The following is a 20,080-nucleotide window of genomic DNA, read 5'->3' on the forward strand; positions in this document are numbered from 1 at the left end:
TGTATTTCAGTTATAAACGGCTACTACTGTAGAAAACATTTTTTTTGTACTGTACGGTAACTATTAATTTAAATAATAATATTTATTATTTGCATATCTACGGACGTACCATAATTTTCTAAATTCTTTTCAATTCAATATGTTCTAGCAATACTTTCGAATTCGTAAATAATGTGTACTTGCTTTTTTAACTTCAGATTACGGACGATATACCTAAAGCAGGGAAAAATTTCATTTGAAAATTTTGTTTAGCAAAATTGCTAATCAAACTGATTTTTTAGTCAAAAAACATAGTTTTGTATTGTATTTTTTGCTACACAATTGTAGAAATGTGTAGCAAAAAGGTTGTTTTGTATAGCTTTTTGCTATGCTACACTGGCGAAATTATTCCCTGTAAAGTGTATTTAAAATATACAGTAGTGTAAAATATTCTGTATTTATTTTTGTTACAATGAAAGTTACTGACCGTAAACATTCATGCATAGCCTACTTTAAAACATAGAAAATGAGACTTCAATTGCAACTCTTGCATTTTTAAGTTTAACTACGTCAACCTTAAAATCTGTTCGTCAGTAGGGCTCACACAAAGATGGGTGCTGATGCTAGTAATTTATATGATCAAATCATTTGATATCTGCTGCTGCAGTTGAGATTCATACACTTTAAAGTAAAGTTTGATTTTATGTGATCACATCATTTCCCTATTATCATTTGATTTATAATTTTAGTTGTAATTTTGTTGTTGTCGTCGTGGTGTATGTTGGTGAAACTAAACAAGATGAACGGATTAAAGAATAAAACATCTTACAATGTTTCTATGTTGTGCAGTGAAAATAAACTCTTTCAGTGCAATATTATAGAAACTATTTTTATCAAGAAAGAGACCATACAAATACAAATGTTGTTTTATCCTAATGTCTAATACCAACCTTCATTCAAAATCAATTATTTTTTTAGGTAGATCAAGATCAAATATAGTTCTGACTTGTTAATGGTCACATGCCAGTATAGTTTATTGGGCTTGCCAGTGACAATGACAAAATATTTATTATTTTGGTCTACTATTACAGTAACACTTTTTATCAATTAATGACTGTATAACATATCAGTGCAATGTCCACTATTGTATTTTAAAAAATCAACAAATATATATATATATTGTTTTTTTATATTGAAACTGAGAAAGGCATATATTCCTGATCTAAAATTATTTTCACTTTGGGATATTTTTGTAAATTACAACTTTCATAAAAAAATATCATTAAAAAAAAAGACAACATTGTATGTCCGAACATAGTATAAATATTCACATGGTATAAATATATAATTTGTAAAATGCATCAGAGGTCGTACATTTACAAAATAAAAAGAAAAAAAGGAATTTACATATTTATTTTTATACAGAGGTAAGTGAGTGGCACTATAGCCTTGTCAGTGTAACTCTGTTATTTTTTTTTTCTGCTATAAATGAGTTAGGAATAAAATTGTCATGTGACAGAATACCAATGTAACATTTTTTCTTTAATCAGTATTTTAAAACCTGATGATTATGACCTCTTTCCAGGCTGGAAACACTCCACTACATTTACATTTGGCTCCTATATATAAGGATCCTACATTAGAAATGGTGACCTGTCTCATAAATAAGGGGGCGTCAGTGACATCACAAAATAAGGTAATATATATACAGACAATTTCAGTAATACTGTATGGCAACAATCTTTCACCTACTCTAGTAAATTATTCTATTCTTTTTTTTTCTTTTTTTTATATCTGGTTCATCATATAATTAATAATAATGATAATTATTATTAAATTGTGTGATTTTTGGTAGACCTATTTAAAAAACCATTCCTTCAAAGATGACAATATCTACTATCACAGCGATTTTAAACTGATAGGAAGATTGTGGGTTGTATAATTTATGCTGAGATTGGACCTATCGGATATTTCGACGACATGAAGTAATGGCAGTGGGTAGAGATAATGTGCCCGGCTTCATAAGTTATTTAATAAGGGCGTTTAATCCTATAACCTATGCTTCATTATTATACTCTGTAGCCACCAGTATTTCAATACTGATCTACACATGCGCACAGCTCGAATCTGAATTAAATGAAAGAAAGAATATTTAATGTTATTTTTTGAACAGATTTCAGGATTATTCTCAATGTGTAATTCAATCTAGAAATTGACATTGAAATCTAAATCATTCAGTTAAATAACTCATAAAGAGCAGACCTCCCAACTATGCTGATAATGGCGAAAGCAATTTTGAATATACAGAAAAATATCCTGATATTTCTAATCTCTATTAAGACTCTAGATAAGAAGAAAAAGAAAATATGCTAAATATCCGCACAACGTTTGTAATAAATTCATGTATTGTTTAATAATTAAAATATTTGTATTTTCCGCCATTTGGCATACCCATATTTACTATTATAAATACCAAAACCTTTACATTTTTAGTAGCGCCCTCTATGGTCTAATGTATTTTTCAAAATATTATAGCGCCCTGTATAGTTTGGACATGATTTCATAAAACCTCCCAATATATCATTTGATTTGTTGAGAGGTGACAAACTTATAACAGCCGATTATATAAACTGAATAACAATGTATTTTACTTTACTGTTAGTGTATTGTCAATTATAGGCCTTTTGCTTATTTCATAAAGACAATACACATTAAACAATGATTCGATAAAGATTGAAATGTTGAATCATGAATTCCCTAATATTATTGTTGTTGTTGTTGGCGTCTTTGCCGCACCCAACATTTCCAGAAAAAAGGGTGACTATTTTTGGACAAAAATCACTCAAGCGTGACTTGTGTTTTTCACATGGTAATACATGAAATTTGATCACTAAAATGCTTTAATTGTTGCCATTAGGGTATGAAAACATAGGGTTTGCCACAAAAATTGTAATGAATGTACTATTAGGTTAGGATATATGAGTATTGTGAAAACATGGGTTTTATATTTTATTTGCATTAAAGTGATTGTGTTGGAAATAGATTAACATCGTTACCATTTAAGATAGTTAAAACAAATTATTTTATCACATGTGAATTATGGAATTATTTTTAAGGATAAGATAAATACAGCGTCACACTTGACATTCTTCTTTCACAAAAAAAAAATTAAACTTCATGATTCATTTTTTTTCCACAGAATGGAAATCCTCCACTATATGAATACCTGATTGAAAACCCCAACCCTACTCCAGAAATTGTGAAATTTCTCATTAAAAATGATGGTGCATTATTGACATTGCTAAATAAGGTAATCTACAGAAAATTGTTTGAAATTGCTTACATAAATAGATGTAAATTTGATGCAGAATGATGAACTTTGAGGACGGTAATTAACAGAGCTTGACGTTTATTTCGTGACAAAAGTCGGCATCTTCCGCAGACCCTGTGCACTCAAGTTTAGTGTTTGAGAAGTTTCTGCATTAGAAAGTCTAGATCTTATTAAAAAGGATAAACTAAAAACGCCCAATTAAAACCTTAAAAGAGGCATACGAGGATGTTTGTTTATACTAATATAGCTAATGTCAAAAATGTAGAAACACTAACAGCTTTTAGTAGTAAATAAAAAGTCAACACCAGCTATGTAGAATCGTCAACAGCTAATAGTAAGGAAATTTCCTCACAGCTAATTAGTTACTAATGCTATTATGTAAAAATATATATTTTACAAACCTATTTAAGAGCCATTGTCTGTAAAAATCAAAGATTTGGTGGCAGATGTAAAAAAATGGATTTCTCTCAAATTTTTACCATGAATAGACATTTCAATAAAAAGCATATCTACAACATTCATTTTAATTTTTAGCCTCCGTTGCCATGACAACGGTCAATTATCCAAATTTTGATGTTTTTGCCATTTTTCACAGATTTTCTATAGTGAAAAAGTACAAACTTGTATACTTATTCTAACCAAAAATACTTACAGTATACAGTTTTTGTTTATAGCAGTGTAAACAACATGTATTGAGTTCCATTTAATGTAGAAAAAAAAAAAAATTACAAAATGGAGTTTGGTTGATACCATTATTTTAAAAAGGGGTGTTTTTAAAAAATATTTTTTTTATAAAAGTATACCTCATAAACGTACCTATAACTTCCAAAGTGGTGTTTTTAAATCAATGAGGTTTTTTAATTTGATAGTCAATAGGTTTGTCAACAATAATCACGAAAAAAACACTGGGGTAAATTTCGTACATAGGTTTTGTGTTGCCAGGAAAATACAAAAAATACAAAAAATATAACAAAATATCAACAAACAAAACACATGAAACACAATTTAAATATGGCTAATTCAATAATAAAATGTATATATGGCTTGTCATAATGCTACTAGAGTCATACGAATAGTTTAGATAAAATAGGAGAATGTGTTGCCAGGTTTATTTCATTTAATTGCCTGAAAAACAGTATTTTGCATTGAAATATTTAGTTGATGGAAAATAATGTTAAACTTGGAAATAATTGAGTCAATGGTTTTTATAAATTTTTAAATCTATTTTGTGTAAAGAGATACAAAGACCTCCCAAAAAATCTGACCTTGTAAATAGGTCATTTGAGGTCAAAAGGGGTCAGAATGCAAAAACAGGACAGGTCCCCACTTTACTACAACTATTAATGTTTGATCAAAATTTACAAGATAGTTCATAACAATTCTCAACAATTTTTATATTTTACCTATAGTGTTACCTTAGCAACCATTTCCATGTGTAACTAAGGAAAGTAATTTAAAAAAAAAACGTAAAAAATGGCGTTTTTATAAATACAAAGAATTGATTGCATTTGTAATTTTTCCCAATTTGACTTCTACTGCATTCCATTAATGACAAACTTGACCTTGTAAATTCATTCATTTTGAGGTCAACATTTTACCATAGTAACTGTTTCTATGCGAACATTTAAAAAAAATAAGGGGTTTTTCATAAATACAAAACATTTTTTCTACATAGTTTTACATTTCTACTTTTTGCCAAATTTACTTTAAATACTGAATCCTAATAATCTCAGAAAGAAAGTCTTGACGAATCTGAATAAAGGTAAAAAAGCGTTTAGTGTTATCTTAAACCTGTTTACGTAACAAATGATATTTAAATATGGAGTTTCATGAAAAAAAAAAAAATTTACATATTGAGGTAAAATGACATCAACGTTTTACCTATAGTGTATTGTAGCAACTGTTTCTATAAGTAACTAAGTACAATATTTTTAATATGGGGTTTCATGACTACAAACAATTGAATACATAGCTTTACTAACTTCCCAAATTTACTTATCTACTGAATCCCAGAAAATGTCTGACCTTGTGAAAGGGTCATTTGTTGGGTCAAGTTATGTCAAAATGTATTATTTATGTTATCTTAGAACCTGTTTCTATGCGTAACTAAGGATAATTGTTTTTTTTAATACAGTTGAACCTCCCGTAAGTGGCCACCCTCGGGACCTGGAAAAATGGCCGCTTACGGGCGGTGACCCCTTACGGGAGGTTCTGCCGATAAAGGGCCAAAATCACTTATTATGGCTATATACGATATTCTTAACGAAACGAGCGTCTCAATTTTCCAGCTAATTGTAGGCCTATTATTATTTATAATCAGGTGGTTTAGTATTTTTTAGCATTTTCAGACAAATTTTAAAAACTTTTATCATATAAAAAATGGTCGGTCAAAATCTGTGTAGTTTTCTCATCTCTTCACAGTAATGTTTTTAAAACCTCTTCAAAATAAAGCTAATATATAAAGAAATACAATAAACATGCACCTCTAATTCATAGGTCCATGCAATAAGTATCACATTTTTCGATTGGCCGCTTACAAAAAATCTCATTTTTAGTATAAAAAGGTGCCCGCAGCTGCTTACGGTAAGCACCAAATGCACTAATTAGATAGGAAGAACAAACAGGCTTTTCAAAGTGCGTCCGTTAAGGGAGGTGGCCGCTGTAAATAAAATATGGGGTTTTCATGAATAAAAATAATCACAGAAGAAAGTGCTTACGAATATGACCTTGTGAAACGGTAATTTGAAAATGCAAATAAGGCATGCCTGCTAATAATCTACAAATTTAAATTTGTATGAGATAAATATGCAAAATCTAAAGAATATCTCATTTTTAGTTACCATAGTAACTGTTGCTATGCATAACTAAGGGAAATGAAATAATTATCAGATAATTATTAATTAATAATTAATAATGAATCCAACCATCACAGTAAAAAAAATATAGAATTTAAAACCAATATTTAATAATAAAGTGTGATATTTTACATGCTGACCTTAAATGAAATGAAATTTCAAATCAGGGCTTCAATATTTGTTATGTAGCATTAACATACCTGAGTATATCATTGACTTTTGATTGGTTCTATTTTGGGGAGGGGAAAGTGGTGGATCAAGGACTTTTAAATAGTTAGGAGGTTAAGGAGGGTCTAAAAACTTTATGTCCTATCTTTTGCATTGCAATTTTTAACTTGGGGTGGGTGGGGGCTTGGAGAAAGGGGGAGGGGTGGGATGGAGGAGTTTGAATCCGTTTATTTATTGGGGCGATGGTAGCGGCAGTGTGGGTGGTGCTTGAATGCATGCATTTGACACTCTATAGTGGATGATCGACCAAAGTGTTGCAGTTTATCTTTTTGTGGTTATAGTCGGGGGGGGGGGGGGAGAGGGGTGGTAGTCGAAAGTGGTGGTGGATGGGCATGTGGGATCTGCTTAGGTTAGCAAATAAAAGAAGTAAACAAATGAAAGAGGAGCTTCAAAATAAGAGAGGAGTAATCTGTTGCAAAGATTAAAATTCACAACGATCTGATAATTTATTCAAATTTCCAGAGAGGATATAACCTATAAAATAAAATTAAAACTGGGAATTACAGAATCTATAATTAAAAATTAATTTTTTTTCTCACAACACAACTAGAACTATATAAAACATTAAGAATTTTTCTGACCAATGAGTTTCAAATCAAATAATCAAAGAAAATAAAATGTTTTTACTAATATACCATGTTTTTTTTTATTATAAAAATGCCTATGTTTCTCGCAACACTGCTTGTAGATTTTAAATTTACCCCAGTATTTTATTTTAGAAATCAATTATTAAACATTAGAACTACCTATTTGTAATAAATCAGCTTAAAAAATACACCACTTTGGGCGTTATGGTGAAGTAAAGTTTAGTTGCATTGAACAATTTAAAAAAAGTGAAAAACACCCCTTTTTAAATAAATGGTATCTCCCAAAGTATAAAATAAAAAATAAATAAAAAAATTTGAAACAGGTACACAAGGCATTGTTATTATGCATACACTAATTATTTTTTATAATTAAATGAACAACACAAAAATATCGTTCATCAAAGTAGTACCAATATCCATTTTAAAAAACCTTAAAAAAGGACAAAATTTGTCAAAAACACAAATTTGGCCGTTGCCATGGAAATATACGTGTGAAATAAAAAATACTTCATATTTGATTTCTCTCAACACATATGTAGCCATGTGCAAAATTTGAAAGAAATCCATTTTTTTGAGTCTGCCACTTTTTTTGATATTTCTTTGATTCTTACAGACAATGGCTCTTAAATTTGTGCAAATGCATCTCTTTACTTTATAGCTATCAGTCTATCCACTTCTCGTAAACGACCAATTTTCTAAAACGACCTTTATACATCTTAAACAATCTCCCTTAATCGACCACCTCCTGTAACGACAACCTCTCATAGGTAACCACCTCTTTTGACGACCACCATCTCTGTTAAGTGACTGCTTCTCATAGTCGACCACCACTCGTAAGGGATCACCTCTCTTAAGCACCACACATCTCCTAAGTGACCACCTCTTTCAAGGGACCACAACCTCTTTCTTAAGGGACCACTTCGACCACCACAAAAGGTAGGTCTATGGTGGTAGCCAAATATACAATTGTAGGGGTTTTCTGTCAAAACAACTGTGCACTTATATTTATTTATCAAATTCAAACATGTAAAAGCTCCCTTATATTATGGGATAAAGAGACCGACTTCCCATTATATGGTTAGTGTAGTATGTGGTGAAAATTTAACACCCAATAGAAAATTGCTATTCTTGCTTTTACCGATCAAATAGATAAAAGTTGGTTTGTCCGCCAGCAGCTTTTCTCATTATTAGTATAGTATTACTATTTATGTTTGGATTTATAGATCTTGCCTACTACAGAACAGAGGTAGTGTTTTGGATCTTGGTGTCTATTAATTAATATGTCTTTGTAAATAGCTTGTTTAAGTAAAATATTTTTGTTTTTAGGAAGGAAAGACACCTGAATCTATTGTAGAAACAAGTATGAAAATAACGAAAAAAGAAAAAACTGTGATTTTAAACTATTTTGACAGTAAGTAAAGTTTATAAATATAAATTATGCATTAATCTAAGATAGGCAAACACAGTGCAAAAGCTTTAAACTGTAACCTATCCTACCTATCTGAAATGTTTCACAAAAGGTAGGTTCAAATGGTCACTACAGTACTTCCAGATTTGATTCACTATAGTTACTTCTAGGTGTCACTTTCTCTGTGGTAGTTTTTTTAAGATGTTTATAACAACACTCCAAATAGAGTGTGGCACAGGTAGTCATTTGAAATTATCAATGCTACTATTATAAATTTTTAAATTTTACTTCATAAACAAACTGTAAGGTGAATATTTTTTTATATAAGCTGGCAGGCTTTATTTTTCTGTTTCATTCCAAATGAATGGAACTCAATTCTCTGGATCCAGCCCAATCAATAGCATAATTGTACATGGATGCCACTATTTTATCATGTTAATTGACATAGTTGGTTTAATATATTTGTATTAATATTATTGTATTGATGGTACTCGGACATAATTTATTATTCTTAAGGTATCATTTCCCAAGGTTCAAGTTTACCAGGGGTATTATATTATTAAAGTTGACGAGAACTATTGTACTGTATATGAGATGACATTTATTTTACTGTTTAATAACAAAATAATGTTTTGCAGTAACCCGTGCTCCGTATAGTCTTTTTCTGCCTTTATATGTGGTTATATACTAATTCGCATGGGAGAAGAAAATATAATAAAAATGCAGTCTTCCCTGATAAAAGTACTCTGAAATTTATTTATTTTTTTTAATTGTCAAGAATAAAAATTCAGAACTATTTACAGCCATTGATTTTGCTACACAAAATATTCCTTTACTTTGAAATATCTGTAAGCTCAAAAATGAAAGCAATACTGGATATGGGATTTTACGAAAATAACATTAAAAAAAAACGTAACATAAACGTAAAATACCAATCTATATTTTGGGTGTATTTTTCGTTGTGTATTGTTTGATATTTTGTTTCTTAGTTATGCTCAGAATTAGTGGTCACATTTACAAATAAAAAAATGGGACATAAATCGAATGAAAAACACGCCCTAAATCCGAAATATTGGGATTGGTTTGAGTGTGTTTATTTTTATTCATTTACATTTTTTTTTATTTCAATTGTTTTTGATATTTTGCTATTTCTTTGTGTGAGGTTTGGTATCTTGCTAGTTTTTTATCTTTTGCTTTAAGTGGTGCTTATTTACACATATCGCGTAATCGAACTTAAATGTACCATAAGCATTGATATCATTGCCACGGCGTTTTACTCACTGGGCCAAACCGTGATTTACGAAAATCATTCTGTTCAAAGGATAAGTATAATTAATTAAAGCGACGCGATCATTCAATATGGTTATTTGGCTACCGAGACTAAACACTGTTTTAATTTGGCGGCCCGGCATGGTGTTTGTAGATCCGGCCATGGTGGTACACAACAGAGGAAGTTGCGTAGTTTATACAGTGACGTAACATGGTCGCTGCATGAGACGTCAAATTACAGTTATTTTTTGCCTTTTTTAGTGTTTATCCTTAAAATTTAGGAAAGTGACATAGCCTATTATGTGCGGCCCCAATTTAGTAGCATTAATATATAGATGATAATATGAAGCATTTTTAAGGCTTACAGAGGCTGATTGAGATATTTATTTTTTGTCATAATAGAATTGTTAGTTCCTGCAGAGATACGTGCCAGGGGTAAACAAGCTATTAAAATATATAAAGAAGAACTTAAAACTGGTAGCATGTCTGTTGTGAATTCAAGATGTATGTTTCTAGGAAAAGAAGGTGCTGGCAAGACTAGCTGTGTAAAGGCTATGGTTGGAGAAAGGTAAGAAGTAAAATGGTATATTGTTTATATTACGGTATCTTGCTGTGTATTAACCATCAACCATTTTAGTGATCATTTTAAGATTTTAGGCATTCATAGTTTAAGCTTCTTAATCAGAATGCTAAGAAATGCTTTGTGAATGGTAAGTGAAGGCATTCAGCTTTGGTAAGGGAATGTTTAATTTGAATTACTATACACTAAGGGTAACATTGTAGTATTTTAAATTATGATTCTTATTAAATAATAAAAACATTAATTTTATTCACTTTAATTTACTTTTAATTAACTTACTATAAATGTTCTATTTATTTAAAATTTATCAGTTGTTTTATGATTGGAATGTATATTTAAATGCAGTCTCCTTTTATGATTTAGTCATTTTATACATACTTTGTATGTGTCTAAAACGTACAATAAATGTTTAACTTTACTATACAATGTTATAATAGATTCAATTCTGCAGAAAAATCCACAGATGGAATCGTTACAACCACAGTGTTTCAAGCAAAGAAGGATTGTAGTCAATGGAAAAAGATAAAAGATGTAAATGGTGAGAAAAGCAACTGAAAATGTTAAATTTTACATATTCATCATTTTGCTATAATTTTAACATTAATTTATTTTTGATAAAATAATACTAATTTTTAAATAAAAACATTCTTAAATGTATAATATAATGCCATTTATACATTGGTTATACAACAAATAACAATTCAAAATTCATTTGGCTATGCAACCATTACGTCTTGGTCTTCTATTTTCAAAGAGGTGATTGAAATCACCTCAGATACCAGAAATTGGAAAATTACTGTCAATGTTCAGAATATTGCTTATCATTGTATTCCTCTCATCCCATACAACACATTGGTTTCCTAATCTAATTGTCCATTTCTTGCTTTGTATAGGTATTGACCTATCAGAGCAAATTCGTTCACATGCTTTAGGAGAAAAGGTTGATAAAAGGTTACAAGAAGGTAGGTACAGACTAATAAAGCTTTTATAACATTTAAATCTGCATAAAAGATGTATAATGATATTGATCAGTAACACTGTTATATTGGTTTTGTTTCTGTAATTTTTTGTAGAAGGCAATGTTGGAACCTGGGCTAAATTTAAGAATGGTATGTATAAGATGGTAAGAAGAAAAGAAAAAGTGAGTGACATAACTAGTGTATGGGACTACGCTGGTCAACTAGACTACTATATAACGCACAGGGTATGTTTTCATTATTGTATTATAAATATCACATGTATTCTAAGGGTCATATTTAAAACAAATATTATTTTGATTGGGTTCAGAAATAATTAAATTTGAAGTTCTTAAATACTATTAGACCTTTTGTATTGATTAATTGTTGATTAAAATAAGAAGAACAGACTTTATTTTTCTTTTTACATAATGTGTTCTTTTGCCAAGAACATTTTTAACAGGGTTATTTTATCAATGTGCAACTTTTTTTTTAGACTATGCTATGTTTTTGTTGGTTTTTCTAGTTCCATTGATCTTACATGTTTCAATTACTGATTTTTTTTTATCACAAGTTTTCATATAAAACATCACCAGGGGCTGATCCAGGGGAGGGGACCACAGGGCATTTGTACCTGTCAATATTGTCAACAGTAAAAAGAGAGGGTGGAGGGCAGAGTGGAGTAGATGTGGGAATGAGGAGGTTAAATATATTATTTAAACATCGTCAGTAAACAAATCAAAAAACCTCAGAATACCATACCTCCACCAATTATACCAGGCCTTTCTTTCTTTCTCTTTTGTTCTTATTTCATGCAATATTGCAATGTTGAATAAAGATCAATAGGTGATCTACAATAAACAATGCTAAAATAAATACTTTACACATACTATTCACAATCTAAATACAACAAATACTATTCCTGATCTAAAAAGGAAGAAGGTCGTAAGACTCAATAATAAATGCAAATCACTATCCAAATGAAAAAGTAAACAGAGAGGTATCACTTTTGAAATAATATCAATAATTGAAGTAGTATGACTTTGATGGTAATTTAAAGAAATTGTATTAAATGGTAATTTATACTTACAAAATTTAAATTGTTTGTCTCAAGCTATGCATAAGTGTGTTTATGATTAAAATCAATTTATTCAGAGAAAATGTGATTTTAAATCTATCCTAAAATCTCATTGAGCTGATTTCCACGCGTTCAAAACATCATCGGATAACATATATCAATGAAATATACACTACATTCACAAATAAAACAATGAATTAATACAAGTTAAACTTGAGAAGGAATTCTTTTTCTTTTAGAGTTGTACTTTTGTGGAATGGTCTTTCAGACTATGTTGTTTCAGCTAGTTCTTTAAATTTGTTTAAAAATAGACTAAATGAGGCTTGGGTAAACCATCCATTAAAGTCCACACCATTTGTACAAGATGACCTGCGAGGGGCTTATAAGCAATATACTTCGCCTCAATTTCCCTCTATTCATATGATTATGAGGGATTACAAGTAAACAAGTAAAAGTCTTGTAATCAAAAAAGCTTTATATTTTAACTGCAAAAAAACACAATTTCCAACCAAAAATTGTATATTTTTTACCACTTAAAGAACTTGAACGGATACTCGGATTTTAGTCATTTAAATTGCAAAATGATAAACATTAATTTCTTTTTGGTTAACTGAAAGAAAAGTGAAATGATTAATAAATGACTAAACTTGACCTACACACGCATGCACCAGTGACCTCCTGCAAGCTGAAAAATAGTTGTGTAAATTCCATTTGACGTAGTACACGCACCCCTCTTGTAAGAATTACCACATGTATCAATGCAAGCTGAATGATGGTGGAAAAACATGCATCCCTCTTACAAGAAATTACCATGTGTTCTTGCCTGCATTGATGGTATCTGTTCCAATTTACAATCATATTGTTATGTATCACTCTGGCCTAGTCAATGACGACAATACGACAGGCTCATGTGTATACCAACAATGAAATTGCGCTATATTTAGACATTGACAGGGTTTGCTCACTGTCTGGGTGACAGCATGCAGCTTGTTTTTGAACGTCTAAACAAGTAGGTTATACCTAGCCAATGGTTTTGAAATAATCATAACAACAAAACATACATAGCAATACACATCATGTCAAGTTAGTTCCCGCAACATAGGAACCACAGTCCTGGTAAGGGTCTGGTATCACAATGTATAAAACATACATAGTAATACACATCATGTCAAGTTATTTTCCACAACATAGGAACCACAGTCCTGGTAAGGGTCTGGTATCACAATGTATAAAACATACATAGTAATACACATCATGTCAAGTTAGTTCCTGCAACATAGGAACCACAGTCCTGGTAAGGATCTGGTATCACAGTGTAAAAAAACATACATAGTAATACACATGTCAAGTTAGTTCCCGCAACATAGGAACCACAGTCCTGGTAAGGATCTGGTATCACAGTGTAAAAAAACATACATAGTAATACACATGTCAAGTTAGTTCCCGCAACATAGGAACCACAGTTCTGGTAAGGGTCTGGTATCACAGTGTAAAAAACATACATAGTAATACACATGTCAAGTTAGTTCCCGCAACATAGGAACCACAGTCGTGGTAAGGGTCTGGTATCACAGTGTAAAAAAACATACATAGTAATACACATGTCAAGTTAGTTCCCGCAACATAGGAACCACAGTCCTGGTAGGTGTCTGGTATCACATTGTATAAAACATACATAGCAATACACATCATGTCAAGTTAGTTCCCGCAACATAGGAACCACAGTCCTGGTAGGGGTCTGGTATCACAATGTATAAAACATACATAGCAATACACATCATGTCAAGTTAGTTCCCGCAACATAGGAACCACAGTCCTGGTAGGGGTCTGGTATCACAATGTATAAAACATACATAGCAATACACATCATGTCAAGTTAGTTCCTGCAACATAGGAACCACAGTCCTGGTAGGGGTCTGGTATTACAGTGTATAAAACATACATAGCAATACACATCATGTCAAGTTAGTTCCCGCAACATAGGAACCACAGTCCTGGTAAGGGTCTGGTATTACAGTGTATAAAACATACATAGCAATACACATCATGTCAAGTTAGTTCCCGCAACATAGGAACCACAGTCCTGGTAAGGGTCTGGTATTACAGTGTATAAAACATACATAGCAATACACATCATGTCAAGTTAGTTCCTGCAACATAGGAACCACAGTCCTGGTAGGTGTCTGGTATCACATTGTATAAAACATACATAGCAATACACATCATGTCAAGTTAGTTCCCGCAACATAGGAACCACAGTCCTGGTAGGGTCTGGTATCACAGTGTAAAAAACATACATAGCAATACACATCATGTCAAGTTAGTTCCCGCAACATAGGAACCACAGTCCTGGTAAGGGTCTGGTATTACAGTGTATAAAACATACATAGCAATACACATCATGTCAAGTTAGTTCCTGCAACATAGGAACCACAGTCCTGGTAAGGGTCTGGTATCACAGTGTATAAAACATACATAGCAATACACATCATGTCAAGTTAGTTCCCACAACATAGGAACCACAGTCCTGGTAAGGGTCTGGTATCACAGTGTATAAAACATACATAGCAATACACATCATGTCAAGTTAGTTCCTGCAACATAGGAACCACAGTCCTGGTAAGGGTCTGGTATCACAGTGTATAAAACATACATAGCAATACACATCATGTCAAGTTAGTTCCTGCAACATAGGAACCACAGTCCTGGTAAGGGTCTGGTATCACAGTGTATAAAACATACATAGCAATACACATCATGTCAAGTTAGTTCCCACAACATAGGAACCACAGTCCTGGTAGGTGTCTGGTATCACATTGTATAAAACATACATAGCAATACACATCATGTCAAGTTAGTTCCCGCAACATAGGAACCACAGTCCTGGTAGGGTCTGGTATCACAGTGTAAAAAACATACATAGCAATACACATCATGTCAAGTTAGTTCCCGCAACATAGGAACCACAGTCCTGGTAAGGGTCTGGTATTACAGTGTATAAAACATACATAGCAATACACATCATGTCAAGTTAGTTCCTGCAACATAGGAACCACAGTCCTGGTAAGGGTCTGGTATCACAGTGTATAAAACATACATAGCAATACACATCATGTCAAGTTAGTTCCCACAACATAGGAACCACAGTCCTGGTAAGGGTCTGGTATCACAGTGTATAAAACATACATAGCAATACACATCATGTCAAGTTAGTTCCCACAACATAGGAACCACAGTCCTGGTAAGGGTCTGGTATCACAGTGTATAAAACATACATAGCAATACACATCATGTCAAGTTAGTTCCCACAACATAGGAACCACAGTCCTGGTAAGGGTCTGGTATCACAGTGTATAAAACATACATAGCAATACACATCATGTCAAGTTAGTTCCCACAACATAGGAACCACAGTCCTGGTAAGGGTCTGGTATCACGGTGTATAAAACATATATAGCAATACACATCATGTCAAGTTAGTTCCCACAACATAGGAACCACAGTCCTGGTAAGGGTCTGGTATCACAGTGTAAAAAACATATATAGCAATACACATCATGTCAAGTTAGTTCCCACAACATAGGAACCACAGTCCCGGTAGGGGTCTGGTATCACAGTGTAAAAAACATACATAGCAATACACATCATGTCAAGTTAGTTCCCACAACATAGGAACCACAGTCCTGGTAAGGGTCTGGTATCACAGTGTATAAAACATACATAGCAATACACATCATGTCAAGTTAGTTCCCGCAACATAGGAACCACAGTCCTGGTAAGGGTCTGGTATCACAGTGTATAAAACATATATAGCAATACACATCATGTCAAGTTAGTTCCCACAACATAGGAACCACAGTCCCGGTAGGGGTCTGGTATCACAGTGTAAAAAACATACATAGTAATACACATCATGTCAAGTTAGTTCCCGCAACATAGGAACCACAGTCCTGGTAAGGGTCTGGTATCACAGTGTAAAAAACATATATAGCAATACACATCATGTCAAGTTAGTTCCCACAACATAGGAACCACAGTCCTGGTAGGGGTCTGGTATTACAGTGTATAAAACATACATAGCAATACACATCATGTCAAGTTAGTTCCCACAACATAGGAACCACAGTCCCGGTAGGGGTCTGGTATCACAGTGTAAAAAACATACATAGTAATACACATCATGTCAAGTTAGTTGCCACAACATAGGAACCACAGTCCTTGTAGGGGTCTGGTATCACAGTGTAAAAAACATACATAGTAATACACATGTCAAGTTAGTTCCCGCAACATAGGAACCACAGTCCTGGTAGGGGTCTGGTATCACAGTGTAAAAAACATACATAGTAATACACATGTCAAGTTAGTTCCCGCAACATAGGAACCACAGTCCTGGTAGGGGTCTGGTATCACAGTGTAAAAAACATACATAGCAATACACATCATGTCAAGTTAGTTCCTGCAACATAGGAACCACAGTCCTGGTAAGGGTCTGGTATCACAGTGTAAAAAACATACATAGCAATACACATCATGTCAAGTTAGTTCCCGCAACATAGGAACCACAGTCCTGGTAGGGGTCTGGTATCACAGTGTAAAAAACATACATAGCAATACACATCATGTCAAGTTAGTTCCCACAACATAGGAACCACAGTCCTGGTAGGGGTCTGGTATCACAGTGTATAAAACATACATAGCAATACACATCATGTCAAGTTAGTTTCCACAACATAGGAACCACAGTCCTGGTAAGGGTCTGGTATCACAGTGTATAAAACATACATAGCAATACACATCATGTCAAGTTAGTTCCCACAACATAGGAACCACAGTCCTGGTAGGGGTCTGGTATCACAATGTAAAAATGGTGAAAGTTTATTTTACAGTCTGCATTAATCTGCATGTTTGACTTGATGAGGCATGAACAAAAGTGCTCACAACAAAAGCAGAGCAAAATAGATAAATAAATGACTATTTATTTGCGCACTAGATTGTTTCATAAAAATGATAAAAGAAGAGCTATTTCATCACCTTGATGAAACAGTACAGTATGTAGTGTGCAAATAGAATGTTGAAGTTTTTACTTGAGTCATTAAACTTTATCTATATAAAATATTGTAATATTATTATTATAATTAACCATGAAAACATAATCCTTGTTAATTTCCAGTTTTTCCTGACAAATACAGTATCATACTGTGTTGCTTTCAATGTCATGGACAACTTGGATGAGCCAGCTAAACCACGGGGTTCAAAAATAGTAAGTTAAACTTTCAAGTACTTTAGACAATCTTGTGAACTACAAATGCTATGATTTAATAATGTAATTTAATTTCAATTTTAGTTTAAAAATATATTGTCATTGTCATTTTAGGGTCAGCTAGGAATGACTAATTTGGACATGAATTTCTTCTGGATAAGGTCCATTTATGAACATACTGTACAACATGGTTCAGGAAACACTATTTCAATTGATGGCAAGAACATAGAGTCACCTCCCATCTGTTTGGTTGCAACTCATGTGGACAAATTGTCAGGGACAGCATCAGAAAAAGAGGAGGAGGTAAATAGTATATAAATATTTGATATTTATATCTTTTCTTTTTCCTAACTATGTCAACATAAGCGCTCCTAGCAACTGAACACTATACACCTCAACTGACTGAAACGGACAGGCGCACAAAAATGTAGACATAAGCTTAGTTACATGTATAGTTGCCCATGTTCTATTTATACTGTAACTGAGTGAAACCGAAAAGTTTTAAATGTGTCACACGTGTGGTATGGGTAACGGCGACCAGTCGTAATTTGTTTGTATATACTGGTTCCTATACAACTATGAATTGCGTTGTGCGTGGAGTAAGGTAAATTAATAGGCTCTTTAGAATTAATATTTTGCCTACAAAAAGGTTGACTGTATTAACAACCCATCAGTACAATTAGAACAAAAAGCATTTTGAGGTATAATGTACATGTTTATACAATCAACTAATATAACATGAAAATTGAACATTTAATTTAATGCATTACAAAAGAATTCATTAAAGAAAGTAAAGTAGAAACATTGTTTGAGATTTTGTCATTTTGAATTACAGTATGAATTAAATAAAACAGCCTGTAACAGTTATGGAAGATTGTGTATATTAGGTTTTGACATATTGTATTGTAAACCACTGATCATGATGATCACTGAGATCACGCAGATTGATCTCGCTGATCATGTGAGTATTCTCAGTGGATATATTATTGTCAACACTTAGCTTCAAAATATGCCTGGAGGCGCAAACAAAATCCTACATCGCGACAAAAATCCAAAATGACTGCCCGTTTGATATAAATTGTATTTATAATGCCTATTAAATGCTCTTTCAGAAAAATTTTGATTGGGTATGTCATCCTCAGAATGTATTTTGTAATTTAACATATGAGTTCTAAGTCCAAGATGGCCATCAAAATTCAAAATCGCTTCAAATTGAGCTAAATTGTATTTATAATGCCTATTAAATGGCCTTTTTAAACTTGTTTGTTTTTTATTTACCACACACATTGAATACAAAGTAAAAATATTAAATTCATTCATTCATTCAATTCATTCTAGAAACATTTATTGACAATATCATAGCATAACATTAACAATGGTTGGCATATAATATATATAGTCGAGGGACTACAAAAGGCCCGATGGGCCTGTCGCTGTAGTCCCTCTTTACATTATACAAGTATACATACAAATGAAATATACAATATAGATAATACAGTATACAGTATTAGCGTGATCAGTAATCATTGTGATGAGTTATCAGCGATAGTAGCAATATGAATGTATTTATTAATTGAAGGTTATGAAGATGTACAAGAAAATGTTTGATAAAATGGAAGGAATGCCATATGCTCACCATGTAGATCGTGAAATGTACATGGTTGATAACACCATGAAATCACCTGAAGGTATTACAAAACTTAAGCGAAATGTTGGTAGATACATGAAGGAAATGGTGAGAGAAGTTCCAGTAAAGTGGGTTAATTTACAGGAAAGTTTGCAAAGAATTGGTGAAACAAAATTGTGTATTACGTTTGAGGAGGTAAAGTTTTGATTGTGGATTCCAATGTAATTATAATATTATTATTTATTGTTACTTTGTTTTATTCCTACAGACATTAGTAATATTTATAGTCCTGGCCTATCATTGAATTTTCCATTAGATTTTCTCCAGGCTCTACAAGTAATGTACTAAGTTAAGTTATTTGTTTGAATTAAATTCTGTATTAGGTTTCCAGGATTGGCACTAAATGTGAAATTTCCGAAGAGGGGCTCGACACTGCCATAGAGTATATGAATGACATTGGGATCATTTTGCATTCAAGTACTAACAAAAAACTGAAGAACACTGTGATAACAGATCTTAAAATGATGATTCAAATGGTGACAAAAGTGATCACGGTAGTTAAACCGTCTATTAAAGTGGTAGGTAGATAATGTATTTTATTATGATATTAGATTGTCATCATGTGGATGTATAGGTGATGTTAATAATCTGTTCTTAGTAACTTGATGTGAAACAGTATAATTGTATTGATCATGTGATTGCACTGTGTAAAGTAAGAATAAACTGGGTTTTTTTTTTAAATATAGAAGCAAATGAGGGTGCTGTGGAAAAGGCTTGATGAGGAAGGAATGCTGGAAGAAAGACTGCTACGGTATTTATGGAAACATGAATTAAAGGAAGACCCACATCGCTTTGAAATCTTTACTGAAGTGATGAAAACATTTAGTTTGCTCTTTGAGAAATTGAAGGTAAGTTAATTCAA

General features: G+C 32.4%; 1 protein-coding gene across 1 annotated transcript in view; it reads left to right on the top strand.

Moving 5' to 3' along the window:
• Positions 1 to 20,080, top strand: part of LOC140044118 (uncharacterized) — an 85,584-nt gene that overhangs the window by 58,863 nt on the left and 6,641 nt on the right. Inside the window, exons 6-17 of the mRNA XM_072088599.1 lie at positions 1,565 to 1,675; positions 3,179 to 3,289; positions 8,307 to 8,391; positions 10,060 to 10,225; positions 10,675 to 10,775; positions 11,131 to 11,199; positions 11,311 to 11,441; positions 17,442 to 17,531; positions 17,646 to 17,834; positions 19,111 to 19,353; positions 19,542 to 19,736; positions 19,905 to 20,066. Of these exons, the coding sequence (XP_071944700.1) occupies positions 1,565 to 1,675; positions 3,179 to 3,289; positions 8,307 to 8,391; positions 10,060 to 10,225; positions 10,675 to 10,775; positions 11,131 to 11,199; positions 11,311 to 11,441; positions 17,442 to 17,531; positions 17,646 to 17,834; positions 19,111 to 19,353; positions 19,542 to 19,736; positions 19,905 to 20,066 (1,653 nt within the window). The remainder of the gene's footprint in view (positions 1 to 1,564; positions 1,676 to 3,178; positions 3,290 to 8,306; positions 8,392 to 10,059; positions 10,226 to 10,674; positions 10,776 to 11,130; positions 11,200 to 11,310; positions 11,442 to 17,441; positions 17,532 to 17,645; positions 17,835 to 19,110; positions 19,354 to 19,541; positions 19,737 to 19,904; positions 20,067 to 20,080) is intronic.

This window comes from Antedon mediterranea, chromosome 3 (genome assembly GCF_964355755.1).
Source record: "Antedon mediterranea chromosome 3, ecAntMedi1.1, whole genome shotgun sequence".
NCBI classification, from domain to species: domain Eukaryota; kingdom Metazoa; phylum Echinodermata; class Crinoidea; order Comatulida; family Antedonidae; genus Antedon; species Antedon mediterranea.